The 19,857-nt window shown below is 37.7% G+C and overlaps 1 protein-coding gene across 1 annotated transcript in view; it reads right to left on the bottom strand.

Moving 5' to 3' along the window:
• LOC117403663 (NADH dehydrogenase [ubiquinone] iron-sulfur protein 4, mitochondrial-like) overlaps window positions 1-19,857 on the bottom strand; it is a 36,538-nt gene that overhangs the window by 263 nt on the left and 16,418 nt on the right. The window contains exons 3-4 of the mRNA XM_034911757.2: window positions 3,629-3,801; window positions 3,362-3,435 (exon numbers count right to left, since the gene is read on the bottom strand). Of these exons, the coding sequence (XP_034767648.2) occupies window positions 3,362-3,435; window positions 3,629-3,801 (247 nt within the window). The remainder of the gene's footprint in view (window positions 1-3,361; window positions 3,436-3,628; window positions 3,802-19,857) is intronic.

Here is a 19,857-nt window from a genome sequence, read left to right as displayed (position 1 = left end):
AACATACTTCTGCAGTAATCATGGTTCTTTAAAAGGCAGAGCGCGATCCGACGATAGGGAATCATTCCACTTGGCACTGAAGATTAGTAAACCAGTCTTGGGTACATCCATATATGGTAATGTTTTTAGGACTTGTCACTGAAATTATTTTTATTATTCTTTCTGCACCTATGTACATGTCACTGTTGAGAGAGAACCACTTGTCTATATTGTTACAAACCTTGCCAAGGACCTTCTTTAGAACGTAATAGGGGTGTTAATTGGACATTCCAAATTGGGGAGAAAAGCGGGGTTAAATAGCCGAGCAAGCTAAATAAATAATAAATAAACTAAATAAATACATTCTGACAATGGCTACAAACCAGGTTTTGGTTAAGTCGGAATAGTTTAAAATAAAGTAGGGTTAACATCCTGAGGCCAGTTCACAAAAGGAAACAAGGATAATTCTTATTATTGCCATATTTAAAAAAAATTTAAAAAATGTGTTTGTAAATCCTAAATGATTAAAGTACTTAGAATTTTGGACACAGTTCATGATTTTGAAAAGCAATGCACTTGGGCTTAGTAAAAATGATTTATTACAGAACAAAAGAGATGTCCTTCAGGGATACTAGTGCAGTGCAAAGCGTTTCCAGAGACTACTGTAAAAGGCACTGGCTGACGGATTCCAGGAAGTCAATCAACTCTCAATTACTACTGTGCTAAAGATTCACCCTGACAATGTATCTCACAGGAGCCACCTGTGAGACACCTGAAACACCTGCTGCACTGCCTTTAAACCATTTTGGAAAGAAACGCGCTTTTGACGTGTCTCTTTTTGAGTGCATATTTTCAATCAGGGGTCTCTATCAGGATTTCCGTAAAGCATCAACAGATGCTGGATAACACAGACAAGCAATAGATCAGACAGAAAACACACCACTAGCCTCTGTATGTTTCACTGGTAGGGTGCAACATGTTTTTTGTATTTATTTTACATAAATGTGTTCAGTAAATCCTACATGATTGAGGGTTTTAACACTGGACAAAGTATACAGTTTATAAAGTCAGAGAAAATGCTGGCGCTTTTCTCTTTACAAATGGAACACATTTGTCTTCACGACTAAAAATATGTTTTATATTACAGAACAAAGGAGCAGTCCTTCATAGATACCAGCACAGCCCAAAGCCTTTCCAGAGGCGTCTATAAAGGGGACTGGTTGACTGATTCCAACAAGGCAATCTTGCATCAATCACTACTGTACAGAAGGGTCACAGTGACCTCACCTAAACCACCTGTTTTACTACCTTGCCTCCTTCTACATCCGACTTTAACCACAAAATACAGCCCCTTTCCACACACGTCTGCTGGGTCTCCATTAGCAAGGCCATGTGCACAATAGTGTGTTCACTATACTATATGCATGTGCGATTACACAGTGTAACAATTTTTTTTTTTTTTTGTTTCCTGGGTAGTAAGTGTTATTTCCTAATTGCTTATGCCTCAAAAGTATAGAAAATGGCTATTATTCCCCACAAACTTTGCTTTTGTGACCGGAGTGATATTTTGAAATTTACCTATTTCCAATGAGAAAACGGGCGAATTTGTGTCTTTTCGTTCACATAAAGTCAGAAAAAAACGACATATGAATCCAAATTAACATGTATTTATACTAAAGTAATACAAAAATGACAACAAAAGATTTAGAAGTGAGTAGTTTTTCGAGATTTACAATTATACTGTAAATCACTTTCACGAATCAGCCCCCAAATGTAGTCTCCCATCATGTTCTCGTTATACTGTCCTTGGTAGCGGCGTTCAAAGTCCAGTATATCCTGGTGGAAGCGCTCGCCTTGCTCCTCCGAGTACGCTCCCATGTTCTCCTTGAATTTATCAAGATGAGCATCAAGGATATGGACTTTGAGGGACATCCTACAGCCCATTGTGCCGTAGTTCTTCACCAGAGTCTCAACCAGCTCCACATAGTTTTCGGCCTTGTGATTGCCCAGGAAGCCCCGAACCACTGTGACAAAGCTGTTCCAAGCCGCTTTCTCCTTACTAGTGAGCTTCTTGGGGAATTCATTGCATTCCAGGATCTTCTTTATCTGTGGTCCAACGAAGACACCGGCTTTGACCTTTGCCTCAGTCAGCTTAGGGAAGAAGTCTTGAAGGTACTTGAAGGCTGCCGACTCCTTATCTAGAGCTCTGACAAATTGTTTCATAAGGCCCAATTTGATGTGCAGTGGTGGCATCAGCACCTTCCGGGGGTCCCAGCCGTACTCATCATACTTCAAGGCGTCCAGCAAGGTCTTGATGCTGTTGTAATCCTCTCTGAGGTGCACCGAGTGAGCCAGGGGAAGAGACGGGTACTTTTTACCATTATGGAGCAGCACGGCTTTGAGGCTCCTGGATGAGCTGTCAATGAAGGACAGTATAACGAGAACATGATGGGAGACTACATTTGGTGGCTGATTCGTGAAAGTGATTTACAGTATAATCGTAAATCTCGAAAAACTACTCACTTCTAAATCTTTTGTAGTCATTTTCGTATTACTTTAGTATAAATACATGTTAATTTGGATTCATATGTCGTTTTTTTCTGACTTTATGTGAACGAAAAGACACAAATTCGCCCGTTTTCTCATTGGAAATAGGTAAATTTCAAAATATCACTCCGGTCACAAAAGCAAAGTTTGTGGGGAATAATAGCCATTTTCTATACTTTTGAGGCATAAGCAATTAGGAAATAACACTTACTACTACCCAGGAACAAAAATTGTGTTACATAGTGTTATCAGCTGGAGAATGTCCCATGTCTTCATCAGAACCTCATCTGTTTTAAATCTGAGTTGCCTTTTCAGATTTGACATTGCTTTAGGATTAGAACACAGAAAAAACTACAATACAGTTAGACTCCAACGACAGTCCTGTAGATAAAGTATCATATAATCATAAGCGAAGATGAGGTCTTCATAAGATTTAAAAAATAAAAAAAAACACTTTAATGATGTGATAGTGGGTGATCTTTACTGGTAACTGAATAATACTTAAATCCTTCCCCCTTTTTTTCAACATACAGTTTACAAGTGCCAAGCATGGCATTTAGTCATAACCTGGTAACTTAATCACATGGCTAGACAGAGGGACTGTCTGAGGCATATATATATATATATATTATATATATATATATATATATATATATATATATATATATATATATATATATATATATATATATCAATTTTCAGAATCTGTTCTTCAGGCGTTGACATGTCTGCCATATGTCAGGGTTGTTTCAGCCTGTCTCCAGGACACAATGTACCAATTGTTAAGCTTTATATAGGATTACTGAAAATACTGCTGATTTGTTGAAGTACGTACCATTTTTCTCTGCGAAAGCAACAGCATCCTCTTTGGAGCTAAAAGTAAGAACCATGTTGGACAAAGGATCAGCCCTGAAAAAAATAAATACAAAGCATTTACCTTAAATACATTGAAGTACCAAGTTCTTACTGGTAACTTCAGTCATTATTTTGTAAAACTGTGCCTGTTACCACCACTATAATAAATGTCAGTACACACTCGTGCAGGTTTTAAGATTGTTCAGATCTAATGATTACAGCATGTACTTTTGAAACAATAACCTACGTTGAAGCCCATCCCATCAAATTGTTCTCCCAGCGTTCTCGGGTATCGAAGTCCATTCTCCACTTGCGGACGTTGTTTGCCCCAGACTGCATGGCATTGCGGGCAGGGACAGAGATCCGCACTTTACGGGTCTTGATATGCTCCTCCGGAACGCCAGTCAAAGGCGTGATATCCTACAAAGACACACAATGCAATTAACTTCTTGTGACTAACACCATTTCTGTTGTAGGAAAAAAATACAAATAAAAAAAATAAATCAATCCTCATCATGATCAACCCCAGCTGCATTTGTAAATGTATTTCTGCTTGCTTGTGTTTTAAGAAGTCGAGGTAAGCCTGCGTTGATGACCTTATTTAACCCTCAATCTGCTCAATATTACATGCATGACTAAATGCTTCATCACAGGACCCTTAACATTCTTTCAGCTTTCATTGCTGCAGATTCAAAGTCTCATCAAAGCAGGATCTACTGAAGCATGCAGACTCATTCGGGTGCACCGAGTACACTTCCACCATGTGGATCTACTTCCCACTGATCTCCATTATGGTAATGCAAGTGAGAAAAATTGTTCTTTTTAATGTTAAAAAAAACCCAAAAACTAAAAAGCATCCCACCCTGATGATGGGTATCTAATTGTCATTTATCACACACTACCCCATGTAGTATTTTTTATAATCTCTGGTGAGCAATTGTTTTCCTGCCAGAGATGTACAGTTGTGCGTTGCTTGTTGTGGAATTGCTTTCAGTTTGATGGCTCACACTGGGGTCGCGCTCTGTTGCTGGGGTTAATGAGCGCAGGTTTCCATAAATGTCCGGTTATTATGAGAAATATCAACTGGATGAGCCTGTGAAAATTGCTCACCAGTTATTCTATAAAAATAAATGTTTATAAAAACCCATCCCATAGATAGTCCTGAAGGCAGCTTGTCCACACACAAGACTTTTCTCAATAGTCTTTGTACTGTTGTATAGCTGTACCGAGTCCTCAGGTCTACATGCAAGATGTTTGGGGTCTCAACAGAAGACTTCATGTCCAAATGACACTGAAAAACACTGGCATATAAAATCACACCTTGGTGGCACACACAATGCTTCAGAGTGCACACTGCAGTTTGCAGGCCACTTAACTTGTAGACACTGTTGAACAGGAGCGGCTTGATCTTGGTTTTAAGTGAGACGATGAAAAGATTATACTTGTATTTTACTGGGAGTATGTTTCAGAGTACAGGAGCTTGATGTCTGAAAACATGCTGTTTGAAGTCTGATGTACAGAATGGAGAGACGCATGGGTCTGCTTCAGAGAAGCTCACTGTAGACTTGTATAGAACTCTGGGCAAACAGAGAATGACATTAAGCCCCAGTGATCCTGGAACTAGGCTTTTCTAGATGGGGACTTCTGTTTATCAAGCAGTACAATTCCAAACTAGTTTTTTATTTGTTGTGCTGTCTTCCTGGGCGTAGAATTTCTTTCCCACTTTTCCAGCAAGCGCTTTTGCTCTTCACATACTGTACCTACAAATAAGGAACAAGTGCAGTAGCACCAGGCACACATTTGCTATTAAAAGAAGAGATCTGTAACTGGAAAACCAAGAACCTGTGAAGGCTGTAACATTTTCCATTAAAAAAAATGTAATTGATTAAATTAATTTAATGGGATCAGGATGCAAAAACAAACCTTGCTCTAAATAACCTTTTCATGACTCGACTTTTGCTTGTCTTGAACTCGTACGGTTCTCTCCAAACATCACTGCAAGTGAGCAGGTCTTACAGACAAGTTTGGGGGCAAATCAGAAGATGCATGTAAATAACAGCTGACAGAGCAGCAAGTCTGGAGTTTTTAAAAGACCGGCACTCCAGCATTGTTTCTGCTTGTAGAAGACATGTACATAATTGTAACACAGCAGTGCTCCAGCCAAAGATACTGTAGTGTAAAAAAGAAGAGAAAAAAAGGAATAAGAAAAAAAAACCTTGGCATCTATCACATACTTGACACCATTTCCAATTGAATGTAGACTCTCTCTCTCAGTCTAGACAAGCCGATTTCTCACACTTTTAAAATGCATTACAAAACTCTATTGTGATCATTTTCCCCATACAATCCAAGCCAGTGACAAGAAAACTGGTCTTTTAAGTAACATTTCAATGGGTAAGCGCTTACTCCAGACTCCATCAACATTGTAGAACACTTAAAAGGACTAGCTTGGAGCTATAAAAACTGAAGTTTCTTTTCTCTCTGCCAACTTTACATCTGAATTCTTCAGACAATGTGTCGATGGAAATCTTTGCTCTGCTAAACGAAAAAAACATGTTCTTTAAATCTGGAGAAATACATTATCACTCAAAACACTTTAATGGGAAGTGTGTTACATTGCAGGATATCTTTATGCACTTGTTGTAGTCATTCAGCTTTTTTGTTCTAAACTGGCAAAACAAATGCATCGATTTCTTATAAAGTTTGTTAAATAAAGCCTAGTGGAAAGTGCTATAAAACGAAGGTATGATTCATAAAACTCAAATGCATCCTACAATCTACAGTACAGAACAAATGAATGAGCTCTAAAAATACCACGTGTAAAAAAAAAATAATACAAATGTGCGAGTCTAGCTCCAGGCATCATAAAATCTAAATGTATGTACATGTGTGAGTCTAGCTCCGGGCATCATACAATCTAAATGTATGTACATGTGTGAGTCTAGCTCCGGGTGTGATATTACTGTTCCAGGTCCCCCTAACAACAGCAAAGAACCCAAGACCTGGTATTAAAATGCATGCATATTAATGGACAGCAGGATCCATTCAAAGACCTTTAGTGAACCTACCGCTATTCCTAAGGGAATTAGCAAACAAGCGATGGGAAGTTGGCGACAAAACACAGACAAACCTCCCAGCAAGCTGCCAGCAGCCACCCAGGACTGCAAGTCTTGCAGACCGCTCTCCTTTCAATGCCACGGTTTCACACGTTTCAATGACCATTACCACTTCAAAGAATCTCATTTTCATCATTGTCCGTCATCTGCCAGTTGATTTGTATAAAGGAGGTCTTCTGCATGAACTCCACACAAAAGCCATCTCACTGTCATAGCTATATATCAAGTTTATAAGTTGTGTTTGTGACAGTTGTGTCTGTGGTAAATTAGAGTAATATTGAGGGAGTGCAGCTGCTGTGCCGGAACCTTTCCTTTCCTTTAAATTAATACTGAATAAGTGTCCCCGCCTTTATCAAACCACAAGAATGCTAGCAGGCTCAGGAATTATTTCCGGTTGCCCCACCTACTTAACCTTAACAATCCCCACTTACCAGTGAGCAGGAGGAAACATAGTTTGTTACACTAAAGGGAAAGTGACAGATTATTCATATTCTGTAGAGGGGGGGGCTGTGTTAACATTGTTTATTAAACATTAAGAAAACTAAAACTAATGCATATTTTAAACTAGTTTCTAAATTACATAGTAGTGTAAAATTGCTTACATTAAATTTTGTTTTTAAAAACGTTCCTTATGTGAAAACATGTAGAGTTTTTGATCTGCAATCAATAAATAAATAAATAAATAGGCTTTCATATATTTCTGAGGTTTAATAAAATCCAAAAGGACACTGTGCATATCTGCATGTGCATGATTACTGTAACAGTTACTTGAACACGTGGGTTAATAAAATCAAGGATGGATTTGTTGTGATGGATACAGCGGTCCAGATAAGCTGCGTACCCGCTGTTTTTGCGCATTAAAAAAAAAAACTAAAACTAAAACAGAAAATGCGTAAGAATATGCATAGCATTCCACTAGCAACTACATTTCCCAGAATACAATGTCTTCAGTTACTAGGAAACCGTACACAAGAAAAACCAACCCAACAAACATTACCCAGTCTTTGGCTAGCCCTGTTGTCTTGCCAATCACAGTAAGAATAAGAAAAAATTGAAGTTACAGGTTGAAGCGTAAAAACACCACAGTCCAGCTACAAATCCAACTGGAACCATCGTCAGAGAACCACGAAAAAAGGTGCCTATAATATTAAACAAACAGTTTTATAACTTATTAATGCATTTCCTTATTTTATTTATCTGTATGGCTTTATATTGAAGCTTTAACATGTTCACTGAGTTTAAGAATTTAATGTTAAAATATAAGGAACGTAATTACTATTTGCAGAGTCAGTGTGATACCTCGAAAAAAATGCGCTGAGCCGATAAAGAACCTTGTAGAATACGTGTGGTTGTATAGTAGTTCAAAGTAAAACTTTGTTAATGCCTACCCCATTACCATTACAGATTGTACAGTATTTAATCGAGATTACTCATGACTTACTCATGAAGGTAATGTTGCATTTTACCCCCTGAAAATGTATTTACTCTCTCAGTGTTAAAATTAGAGGGTAAGTTACTCCCAGACCCAAAACCGTATCTGGAGTGCTGGGTGGATATCTTTCTTATGCACCAAACAAGGTTTCACCCAGTGAAATCCGGGAATATATGCACAGCTCAATACAGACTTCTAGATTGATTTCTGTCAAGTCACAAAACATTTAACAGCCTTAAGAATGTTTTTTTTTTTTTATTTTTGCTTTGGAAATATAGTATGGTAAATCCCAGAAAAAACAGGTATAAATATTTATTCAGAGCTCATATAGAAGATGTTTTACTTGGATGCTCATTCAACTATATTGTGAGGCGTTTGCAACAAAAACATCTAACATACTTGTTCTAAAGGGCAGAATTACTGTATGCTCCAATTTTATTTTGTTCAGGAGAAAATAACCAAAAAAGGTTCAGAGTCTGTTGCATAGCCTGCCTATACCATCCATTATGCCACAGTATATAATACCTCTGTGTAATCCTAACACGGAGTGTGGTTTGAATGTGGCTTTCCCAGGAAAATTAGGAAAGAGGATCACAAAAGCAAACCCACACTGCGCTGGCACTGTTCTTTTTTTAAGTACAGGAAACAAAATGAGAACGATGAAGTTTGACACTATTCACAGGCCCACAATACCTGGGTATGCCGACAATATGCAAAGCTTTTAGTTTAGCAGACGGCTAGCAAAGTCTCCATCATGTGAAAGCGTGTCTATGTCTCTGACACTTCAAGTCCTTCTAGGAAGAAAGAGCATGGGAGAAAGCTCACAATTAAAAACACAAGACCATTCCAGAGCTAGAAATATTATTCCTAACAGTAACCCACTGTTAAATGCATCACAAAATCTGATACAAGCATACAGTTGTTGGATACATAATTTGTTACTTATCCAAAACAGTTAAAACACATTTCATATAGTTTAATGTAGCTAATTACTGAAAAAAAAAGTTTTTGTTTATTTAAAAAATGCTATTTGCATACATATAATTTACTGTTAAATGCCTCAACAGCTGATTGTAGTAGGTGAACCCCGATGTTTTACTTCACTCCATTAAAACCTACACAAAATAGCTTTACTTCTGGCTACGGCTGCAAAGATTTTCTTCCTCCGTTCCCATCTGACAGGGTCACACACGGAGCAATTCTCTTTCAACACTTTTGTAAGAAATATGTTTTTAAATATTAAAAAGCTTTCTAAACTTAAGACCACCAGAAGTCAGCAGAAAACTGCAAAGTATCTGCCTATGATGATAAGAAGCCAGCATACAATCCTTTATACAGGAATGTACACTTTCCAGTTCAGACATCATTAGTGCAATGAAACCTCAACTCATGAGTGACCACAGGGACGAATGCATGGGAAGTACTTTCCAGACTCTATAGGGAAGCTAAATTATATCAGACACCAAGATGGTGCTTGTGAAATGGAGTTGCTTTTACAACATACTTCAAATAAAAGAAAGAAATGTGAACAATTATGCAAAATTGCCAACAGAAATCTACTATGCAATGTTAACCCAAAAATCGGTAACACTATTTACTGTGTTGTAGAAATCTAAAAAACAAAATCACAGGAAAACTTGACTAACATTAGATTAGAAAATGGTGTGATACCAGCAAGCAGGATCACAGCAACTGGAACATCCCAGAAGTGAAAGGTATGCCTCTCTCAAATGGACCACTTGATCACTAAAATACTTCTTTATGCAAGGCAAGGTTGTTATAACAGTAGAAAACACTAGTGGAGGCGTTGAGTAAATTGTTGATGCTCATAATGCATCAGAGTAGAAAAATGCAACATGTCTAAGACTTTTGCACAGCAGTGTACATGTATAGATGTTAACTATATATGTATTATGGTGCTAATACATGTCTAGTGAAACTCTGTTATTGCTTATATAGATGTATTCTCTACTGCATTTAAGAGCACTACCAATATCTGCATCCATAAAATAATTAAAAAAAAATAAAAAAAAAATAAAGACATTTCTTAGCAGACGTTTCAGCTTTAGTTTTACAATTTTCTTGGAACAAGCTTTTGCTATTCACACGCACTGTTTATAAAGAGTGCTTGTTTTATAAGGTCTGTCTGTGACCACTTTATACAGCCAGGGCACAACTGTTTAAATATAACATTACACAAGTCAGCAATGCACTAGTTACTATATACATGTAACAAGTGTGATGATAACACACACATGGCACACTTTTTTTTTTTTTTTTTTATCTCCAGGACTTGGAGGTGAACAGCTGGAACCATTGCCATCTACTGAAAGACACAGGAGTGAGCCAATCATGGGCTTCCAGATCCCAGTAACCCTGCACACAAGCCAGCGCTGCGTTGTGTTTGTCTACTGTAAATGAAAGAGCCAAGACTAACTACAGCAGAATTGCACGTCACCCTTAGCTTGGAATGCTTCCCTGCAATACTGTTCAATCTGCACCCTACAGTACAGCATGTCAAATCCGCCAGCACAGTATAAAAAGATATTTCCAAAAGTTTGCATCACCTAACATTTTTGGATTGAGACATCATTTAAAATATATGTTAGGACCTCAACCCGAAATACGCTCCCATTGGGTTGGGGTTAATTTACATTTTTTGATTAAATTCAGGTTGGGGTTGTCTTGCGAATTACCCATCATCGCGATACAGAAAATTCACTTAACCCGAACCTGATCTGAAGAAGATCATCTGAAAACACAGCCTAACTCAAGCAGAGAGCAGCAACGTCGCAATGCGTGTCGTCTTCCAATTAAAGCTACAGTACCACATGAGCTGCACAGTCCACAACAGAGTACCATCATTTTTGCTGTATTCAGAATAAAACAACACATCAAACAGCAACCTAAATATTCTACATTTGTTTAATTCTAACAAATAACAACATTAATAAAATAATCTGAATAGTGCAACTGGTCCAGAATGCTGCTGCTGCTGTTTTGTACTGACAAGTACAAAACAAAGTGAACATAATACATCTGTCCTGGAAACTTTGCATTGGATACCGTTCAAATATCGGGTTATTTTTAAGATTCTTCTGCTGACCTTTAAGGTTGTCTGGGGAACTGGCCCTAAATATTTATCGGACTTGCTGCATCCCTATATCCCTAGGCGTCAGCTGTGCTGGCTGTTCCCTTGACCAAGTGTGTCACTCTGGGAGGTACTGGCTGTTCCCTTGACCAAGTGTGTCACTCTGGGAGGTACTGGCTGTTCCCTTGACCAAGTGTGTCACTCTGGGAGGTACTGGCTGTTCCCTTGACCAAGTGTGTCACTCTGGGAGGTGCTGGCTGTTCCGCTGACCAGGTGTGTCACTCCAGGAGATCGGAGTTTCTCCACTAGTGCTCCTAAACTTTGGAACTTGTTGCCACTAGTTGTGAGAGGCTGTCATTCTCATGAGAAGTGTAAAGCACTGTTAAAAACACATTTGGTTTTCATTGTTTTTAAATTGTTTTGTAATATTTGTAGTCATTTTTTTTTATTTGAGTTATGACATTGTACTTTGTATTTTTTTTTTTTCCTGTAAAGCGCTTTGGGCATTCATTGCCATGAACGTCGCTATATAAAAATACATGATTGATGATTGATTGATTAAAATATTGTAACCTGGCCAAAACAATAGAAATACATTCCAACAATGCAGAATTGTTTCACTACTCTGATTATTTTATTGTGTTATTATTTGTTAGAATTAAACAAATGTAGAATATTTAGGTTGCTGTTTGATGTGTTATTTTATTCTGAATACAGCAAAAATGATGGTACTCTGTTGTGGACTGCGCAGCTCATGTGGTACTGTAGCTTTAATTGGAAGGCGACACGCATTGCGACGTTGCTGCTCTCTGCTTGAGTTAGGCTGTGTTTTCAGATGATCTTCTTCAGATCAGGTTCAGGTTAAGTGAATTTACTGCATCGCGATGATGGGTAATTTGCAAGACAACCCCACCCAGAACACGAAAAGAGGGTTTCTAAAAATGTAAATGAACCCGATGGGGTCGACCCGATCTAGATGGGGGTGTATTTCGGGTTGGGATCCTAATATATACATATACATATATATATATATATATATATATATATATATATATATATATATATATATATATATATGGGTACCAATATTGATATTTTGATATGATATCGATATTGTTGGATATCGATAATTTCCATATCACAATATCATGGGATTAAAAAAATAATTCATGTACGTTCACAGAGACATTTTATTGCCAATACTGCTAAAAATACAAACACAGTATAATCAAGTTTATTTTATATTAAGATACAACAAATCCTATACATACCAATCATGGTCAGCCTCATAGGCAAACACCACAGTATTATTCAGTATTGTTTAGGTACCAAACACAATTTGTATGCTGCACTAAGTGCTATCCGGTTTGCATTCTTTTGAGCTATGTGCATGCGTCAGTGGTTCATTACTTACTCTATTATTAATGTATTTTTAAAATGTGAACTTTCGGTATTATAAATGTACTTTTAAAACATCAAAACACATCTCAAAATAATGCAAAATTTGGCGTGACACCGTACCTAATACTTTTAGAGGTGACGTGAGTCAACATTTACATGTAGAGCAGCTGAAGATTCAATTACTTCCAGATTGTCTAGAAAGTCTGTGCGCTGTGAAGTATAGAAATATTTCGGTTTTGAGGTGGCTGATGATGGCATAGTAAAACAATATAACAAGACCTTGTTTATCTCCATGGATATTGTGAAAAGTCTCTAAGTCGCCTTGCATAAAGGCATCTGCTAAATAATAATAATAATAATAATAATAATAATAATAATAATAATAATAAAGCAAAGCACCACTAAGTTAAAGTAAGTTATTGCTTTTATATGTAAATATCTGTTAACATCCATACATGTACACTGCTGTGCAAAAGTCTTAGATATGTTGCATTTTTCTACTCTGATGCATTATGAGCATCAACAATTTACTCAAAGCCTCCACTAGTGTTTTCTACTATTATAACAACCTTGCCTTGCATAAAGCTGGAAAAAGACTGAGTGAAATAGCTCACATCACTTGATTTTCAAGGTGCGGTATCCGAAGCATAATCAACAAGTACAGAGAAACACCTGTAATTCACAAACCCAGGACTGGAAGACCCAAAAAGCTGTCTAACAAGGATGATGCGATACTTGAAGGTAATATCCTTAAGGAACAGAAAGAAGACAAGCGTTGAATTGACAACAGAACTGGCAGAAGGCACAGGTATCGTTGTCCATCCACCAACAGTCCAAAGAACCTTTGACCACTGTTTCATAGTCCAATTCCTGTGTTCTCGTGCATATTTTAGCCTTTTAGTCTTGTTCCTCTTTCCTAACAGAGGTATTCTTTCTGCAACACATCCTTTAAGTAATGATTTCAAGAATGACCTTCGTACTGTTGATTTGATGGACAACGACACCTGTGCCTTCTGCCAGTGCCTTGTGCTTTAAATGGAAGACACAAGACAAATGGTTCCTCTATCTCGGTGTGGTTGGTGCAGGTTTCGTTTTGGGTGTTATTGCAACAAATTACTTTCAGGATGTTTTGACTCCAAGTCAAAGCTGGCTGAAAGAAGTTTCTCTGTTGTGAAGACAGAAGTGTAACGCACACACTAGCAGACACACACATTTCACACATTGTATTACGCTTTCAAATGAGTTTGTTGTGTTCAATTAGAGATACAGTAAAGGTTGGAGACATAATAGGATGCAGGGGTAGTGAGTGACATGCAGAAATGTAACCTCACTCCCCCAATACAGATCAGTGCTAAGCTGTACTACACTACACTCTGCTCCTAGAAAGGAGACCACTGAATCAGGCGCTAATTAATGAAATTAGTGCAACAGCAGTAGCAGTACAAGCAATCTTGTTCAAGGTGGTTCACACTTGAACTGTTACATGGTCCAGAAATGCACTACTTTATTCATTATTCATTTTATCTCAATTACCGGCTATAGCATCCCAGTAGTGAAAGGTAGAACTATCCCAAATGGCCAGCTCACATTATTGAAACACTAATTCTATTCACTATTGGTGGATTTTGTTGGCAATAAATGGTTAGCTATTATTTTCTTACTAGACAGTTGTATTCTATGAAGCATGAAAATGCTGTCTTCAAGACCACCAATATATGCATCCATAAAATCTGAAAAAAAATCTCAAAGCTGTTCTGTAAGCTTCCACTTCTCTTTCCACAGTAGGTGTATTGAGGTTACTCCACTCTGCAAAGTGCAAGTTCAATATTGAGGGGCGCTGACTCAGGCAGGTGTGAAGTTAAAGGCATTATTGCAGAGGGAGTATTTTTAACATTAGGTAGATAGATTACGTTTACAATTAGGCTTGCTTAAAATTCAAAAGGTAGAGCACAGCACACAGTCACGATAAAGAATCATGAAGTTTAGTTAACATGTTTATTGACCGGTGAAATGCAATTCAAAGTTGCTCCACATCTTCGTCATCTGAACCTTCATCATTGATGATGAAAGCAATTGTCTGAATCATTAATGCACAGAGCAACTACTTCCAAGCAGTTTTTTCTATTCATGTCAGCCGTGATATTTCCCCTATGGTTATTCAAAACCGGAAATTAATGGTGAAAATGAAATGTAACTTTCAGCTAAATGTTGGGATATATATATATATCTATATATATATATCTATATATATATATATATATATATATATATATATATATATATATATATATATATATATATATATATATATATATCTCTCTCTCTATATATATATATATATATATATATATATATATATATATATATATATATTTTTTTTTTTTTTTTTTTTATGTGGACAGAGTTTAAATTTAAATTGGAAACTTCAGAACTTGTATCCATTACTATTCTAGTTCTAAGGAACTTTTACAATTACCCCCTTTCACAAAACACAAATTCTATCCTAAGTCTATGTTTTAAATACATTTAAAAGTGAACCATGAATGTAAAAGTTAACATTAGAGTTGCTGCATTTCACTTCACATGCTGTCTAGTCAAGAGAAATGGAGTTCATGTAAAAAGACTACTGATACAAACACGTTACTGGCATTACACAATTGAAAGAATACAAGAGAATGTGCTTTTGAGTGGAGAGATTATGAAATCGAACAGATATGTGCTGGAAAAAGCTGCTTCTTTATTAATTCTGAGAAAACATTCTGGAGGCTTTGCATGTCTTTTCATCAGGTGATATAAAAAAGCAGCCAGTAGCAAAGAGTTCTCCAAAGGTTACTTTCTCGGGAGTGTTAAGGAAATTAAATACTATTTAGTGAATAATACATAAAGCCTCTTGTCTACCCCTTCAAAAAGAGGCATATCCTCTGACACAGTGCTCCAGACTGAATCCTTGACATTTTTGCACAAGAATGCTGTACGATAGCCCAGACAAAACAGACACTTGAGATGTGTCCAAGGGGGAGTAAGGGAGTGAGGGTTATACACAGCTCTTCCTCCTCCTCCTCCTCCTCTAGCCTCACTGTACAATTCACACTTCAGGAAACTCTATTAACTGCACCCACTAAAATGTCCACGGCAGTGCTGTGCCTTTGCAGCTTTCCTTTTATTTGCATTTGACGTGGAAACTGACCCCACTGGTGGTGTAATGAAGGAGGTGTGGGAGTGCAAAGTAAACTTCTAGACATTAGACACATTACACTCACAGCATGAAGTGCACTTTACTATACAGCACCACATTTCAGTGGAACAGAACATTTAAAAGCAAATGCTTCCTAAAACATGCGACAAAACAGATTGAAATCCAGGATGAGAACTCTTTAATACATATTGCAGTATAGGCTTAACTACTGTACAGCAAGTACAGTTTTGTGTCATTTGCTTTACAGAACAAGTGAAGAAAATCTGATGACCCAGAATCTGCTTGATTATCTTCATGGCCCTGTAGTCTGGCAACTGCAAATAAATAAAATCAGATTTTTTACCAATGGCAAATATAGTGCCAATAATGAGATGAAAGTGTACCACACAGACTGGACTGTTCCTGCATGCCAAATCATCAAGCTGGCTTGTCAAGCAAGATGTACTGAATACTCAGATACCTGTTCAATACATAGTATCTATCCTCCACCCCCTCTCCTTTAGAGCTCATTAAAATCCAAGTGCTTTTTGACAAGCTCTATAAAAAAGCTTCACAAGCAGTTAAGATTCCTGTGTTTTCTTTATTTGGACCATCCGCCCGCTCCTCCTTTCTGCCAGACTGGATAAGTAACTGCCTGCAGACATTCAGTGTGAAGCTCTGTATCACTGGCCAAGCAGCCAGGCTTTCTAACAGCACAGCGTGCTTAATCAAACAGCAATTACTAACAAAAGCAAGCTGAAGCATGCAGCACAAGGGGAATCAGGCTACTGTGCAGCAAATCACACAGATCTTTAATTGTCATCATTTAAAAAGCACAAACGGGTTTTATTAGTAGTAGTCCTAATACAAGCATTTAAAATGATTGACATCACTAATTTTTTGTAACGATCCCTCTGCAAGTACACTACATAGCATATCCTTTTCAAAGGTTATAGTACACAAATACACGTACAGTTACACTATTCAGAAACTATGAAACAACTTAAGAATAAAACAGACAAAAGAACAAAGCTGGACTGTGAAAAAGCAATTTAAAGTGATGACTGAAACAACTGACCTTTTTCAGTAAATATCTCAAGGGAGGAAACTTTTTTTTACATGCAATACCTCCTCCCTTACTTCTCTCTGTATTAGCTGTATAATCTAATGCAAGCTTGCAGACACCTTCTGTGCACACACACACACATTATTATTATTATACACACACACACACACACACACACACACACACGTATTTAAACACAAATACGTACATAGCTATCCATGAACCATCACACAAACACAGTTCACTTTCTTGTGCTGATCTGTATATTCACATCTCTCTCCGTTGCAGATCTCAGCTTTGGCAGTGTGTTAACAACGTTTCTATAGATTGACTAAAGGGCCTTGGTTAGGGGTTTCTTGACATCTTCTATTGATCGATGAATCCTCCGTTATGCGACTGATTAAGTCACACCTGTTTGCTAGTGATATGAAATTGTACCTAAAGACAATTACAAGTAATCGGTTCTAGTGACGTACAGTAATCTGACATTTTCTTTTGAGCTATACTGCCCATTTGCATTTCCTTCAGCTAAATGCCAGCTAAAAGAAAAAGATTAAAAAATACATGAAGAGTTTATCTACTACTGTAAATGACCAGCTAGAATACTGGGGTTAACATGTCCGTTTGTGGTATACCACAAGCTTTCAAGTCTCAGGTAACTTACAGAGTACTATTTTATTTAGGTTAGCTGAAGAGACATGTGATTTAGTGAGTGCTATTTTATTTAGCTGAAGAGACATGCAATTTAGTGAGCGCTCTTTTATTTAGGTTAGCTGAAGAGACATGCGATTTCGTGAGTGCTATTTTATTTAGGTTAGCTGAAGAGACATGCGATTTCGTGAGTGCTATTTTATTTAGGTTAGCTGAAGAGACATGCGATTTCGTGAGTGCTATTTAGGTTAGCTGAAGAGACATGCGATTTCGTGAGTGCTATTTTACTTAGGTTAGCTGAAGAGACATGCGATTTAGTGAGTGCTATTTTATTTAGGTTAGCTGAAGAGACATGCGATTTAGTGAGTGCTATTTTATTTAGGTTAGCTGAAGAGACGTGTGATTTAATGAGTGCTATTTTATTTAGCTGAAGAGACATGTGATTTAGTGAGTGCTATTTTATTTAGGTTAGCTGAAGAGACATGCGATTTAGTGAGTGCTATTTTATTTAGGTTAGCTGAAGAGACATGCGATTTAGTGAGTGCTATTTTATTTAGGTTAGCTGAAGAGACGTGTGATTTAGTGAGTGCTATTTTATTTAGCTGAAGAGACATGTGATTTAGTGAGTGCTATTTTATTTAGGTTAGCTGAAGAGACATGCGATTTAGTGAGTGCTATTTTATTTAGGTTAGCTGAAGAGACGTGTGATTTAGTGAGTGCTATTTTATTTAGCTGAAGAGACATGTGATTTAGTGAGTGCTATTTTATTTAGGTTAGCTGAAGAGACATGTGATTTAGTGAGTGCTATTTAGGTTAGCTGAAGAGACATGTGATTTAGTGAGTGCTATTTTATTTAGCTGAAGAGACGTGTGATTTAGTGAGTGCTATTTTATTTAGGTTAGCTGAAGAGACATGTGATTTAGTGAGTGCTATTTTATTTAGGTTAGCTGAAGAGACATGCGATTTAGTGAGTGCTATTTAGGTTAGCTGAAGAGACATGTGATTTAGTGAGTGCTATTTTATTTAGCTGAAGAGACATGTGATTTAGTGAGTGCTATTTTATTTAGGTTAGCTGAAGAGACATGCGATTTAGTGAGTGCTATTTAGGTTAGCTGAAGAGACATGTGATTTAGTGAGTGCTATTTTATTTAGCTGAAGAGACATGCGATTTAGTGAGCGCTCTTTTATTTAGGTTAGCTGAAGAGACATGCGATTTAGTGAGTGCTATTTTATTTAGCTGAAGAGACATGTGATTTAGTGAGTGCTATTTTATTTAGGTTAGCTGAAGAGACATGCGATTTAGTGAGTGCTATTTTATTTAGGTTAGCTGAAGAGACATGCGATTTAGTGAGTGCTATTTTATTTAGCTGAAGAGACATGCGATTTAGTGAGTGCTATTTTATTTAGGTTAGCTGAAGAAAAAGTACAAAATTGCTGTTAATTTTCTGACACCGTTTGAAATAAACACGTGATTTCACTTCTGTCAATAGTATTACTTATACAGACTGCATAATGTACAAGTAACATGTGTCATCTGTTCAGCTTAAAGCTTCATTATATTTTCAAGTGTCAAATCACAATTAAGTGATGGTTTACAAGTGTATTACTGCTAAATGGGAGAAATCGTTATCAAAATGAGCCAATTATTGATAGAGAATATCTGAAATCGGCCCGCAATAAATAAATCATTAAAAAAAAAAAAAATCACAAATCGGTGCATCCCTGGTTGAAGCAGAGATGCGTTGATTATAGAAATTGTGATTCTAACACTGTAAATGTTTTAAAATAAAATAAATGTTTTAAAAAGCGACTGCATTTGTATGGTCAAAATAACAATACAGCTATTGTTATTTCAAGATCCCTAAAGATCCTGTTTGTCTTCTTCTCTATTCCTGCTTTACTTCACAGAGGCCCCTGCTGAGACAGGAGAAGGTACAGCAGCCACACGGTACACCTGAGAGAAGAGAGGAGCACAGCAGCCACACTGTACACCCAAGAGAAGAGAGGAGCACAGCAGCCACACAGTACACCTGAGAGAAGAGAGGAGCACAGCAGCCACACAGTACACCTGAGAGAAGAGAGGAGCACAGCAGCCACACAGTACACCTGAGAGAAGAGAGGAGTACAGCAGCCACACGGTACACCTGAGAGAAGAGAGGAGCACAGCAGCCACACAGTACACCTGAGAAAAGAGAGAGTACAGCAGCCACACGGTACACCTGAGAGAAGAGAGGAGCACAGCAGCCACACAGTACACCTGAGAAAAGAGAGAGTACAGCAGCCACACAGTACACCTGAGAGAGAGCACAGCAGCCTGCACTGTGTCAGTACAGCAGCCACACAGTCCACCTGAGAGAGAGCACAGTAGCCTGCACTGTGTCAGTACAGCAGCCACACAGTACACCTGAGAGAGAGCACAGCAGCCTGCACTGTGTCAGTACAGCAGCCACACAGTACACCTGAGAGAGAGCACAGTAGCCTGCACTGTGTCAGTACAGCAGCCACACAGTCCACCTGAGAGAGAGCACAGCAGCCACACAGTAC

The sequence above is a fragment of the Acipenser ruthenus genome, chromosome 2 (assembly GCF_902713425.1).
Source record: "Acipenser ruthenus chromosome 2, fAciRut3.2 maternal haplotype, whole genome shotgun sequence".
Taxonomy (NCBI): Eukaryota; Metazoa; Chordata; class Actinopteri; order Acipenseriformes; family Acipenseridae; genus Acipenser; species Acipenser ruthenus.
This window is presented reverse-complemented; position numbering and strand designations above follow the sequence as displayed.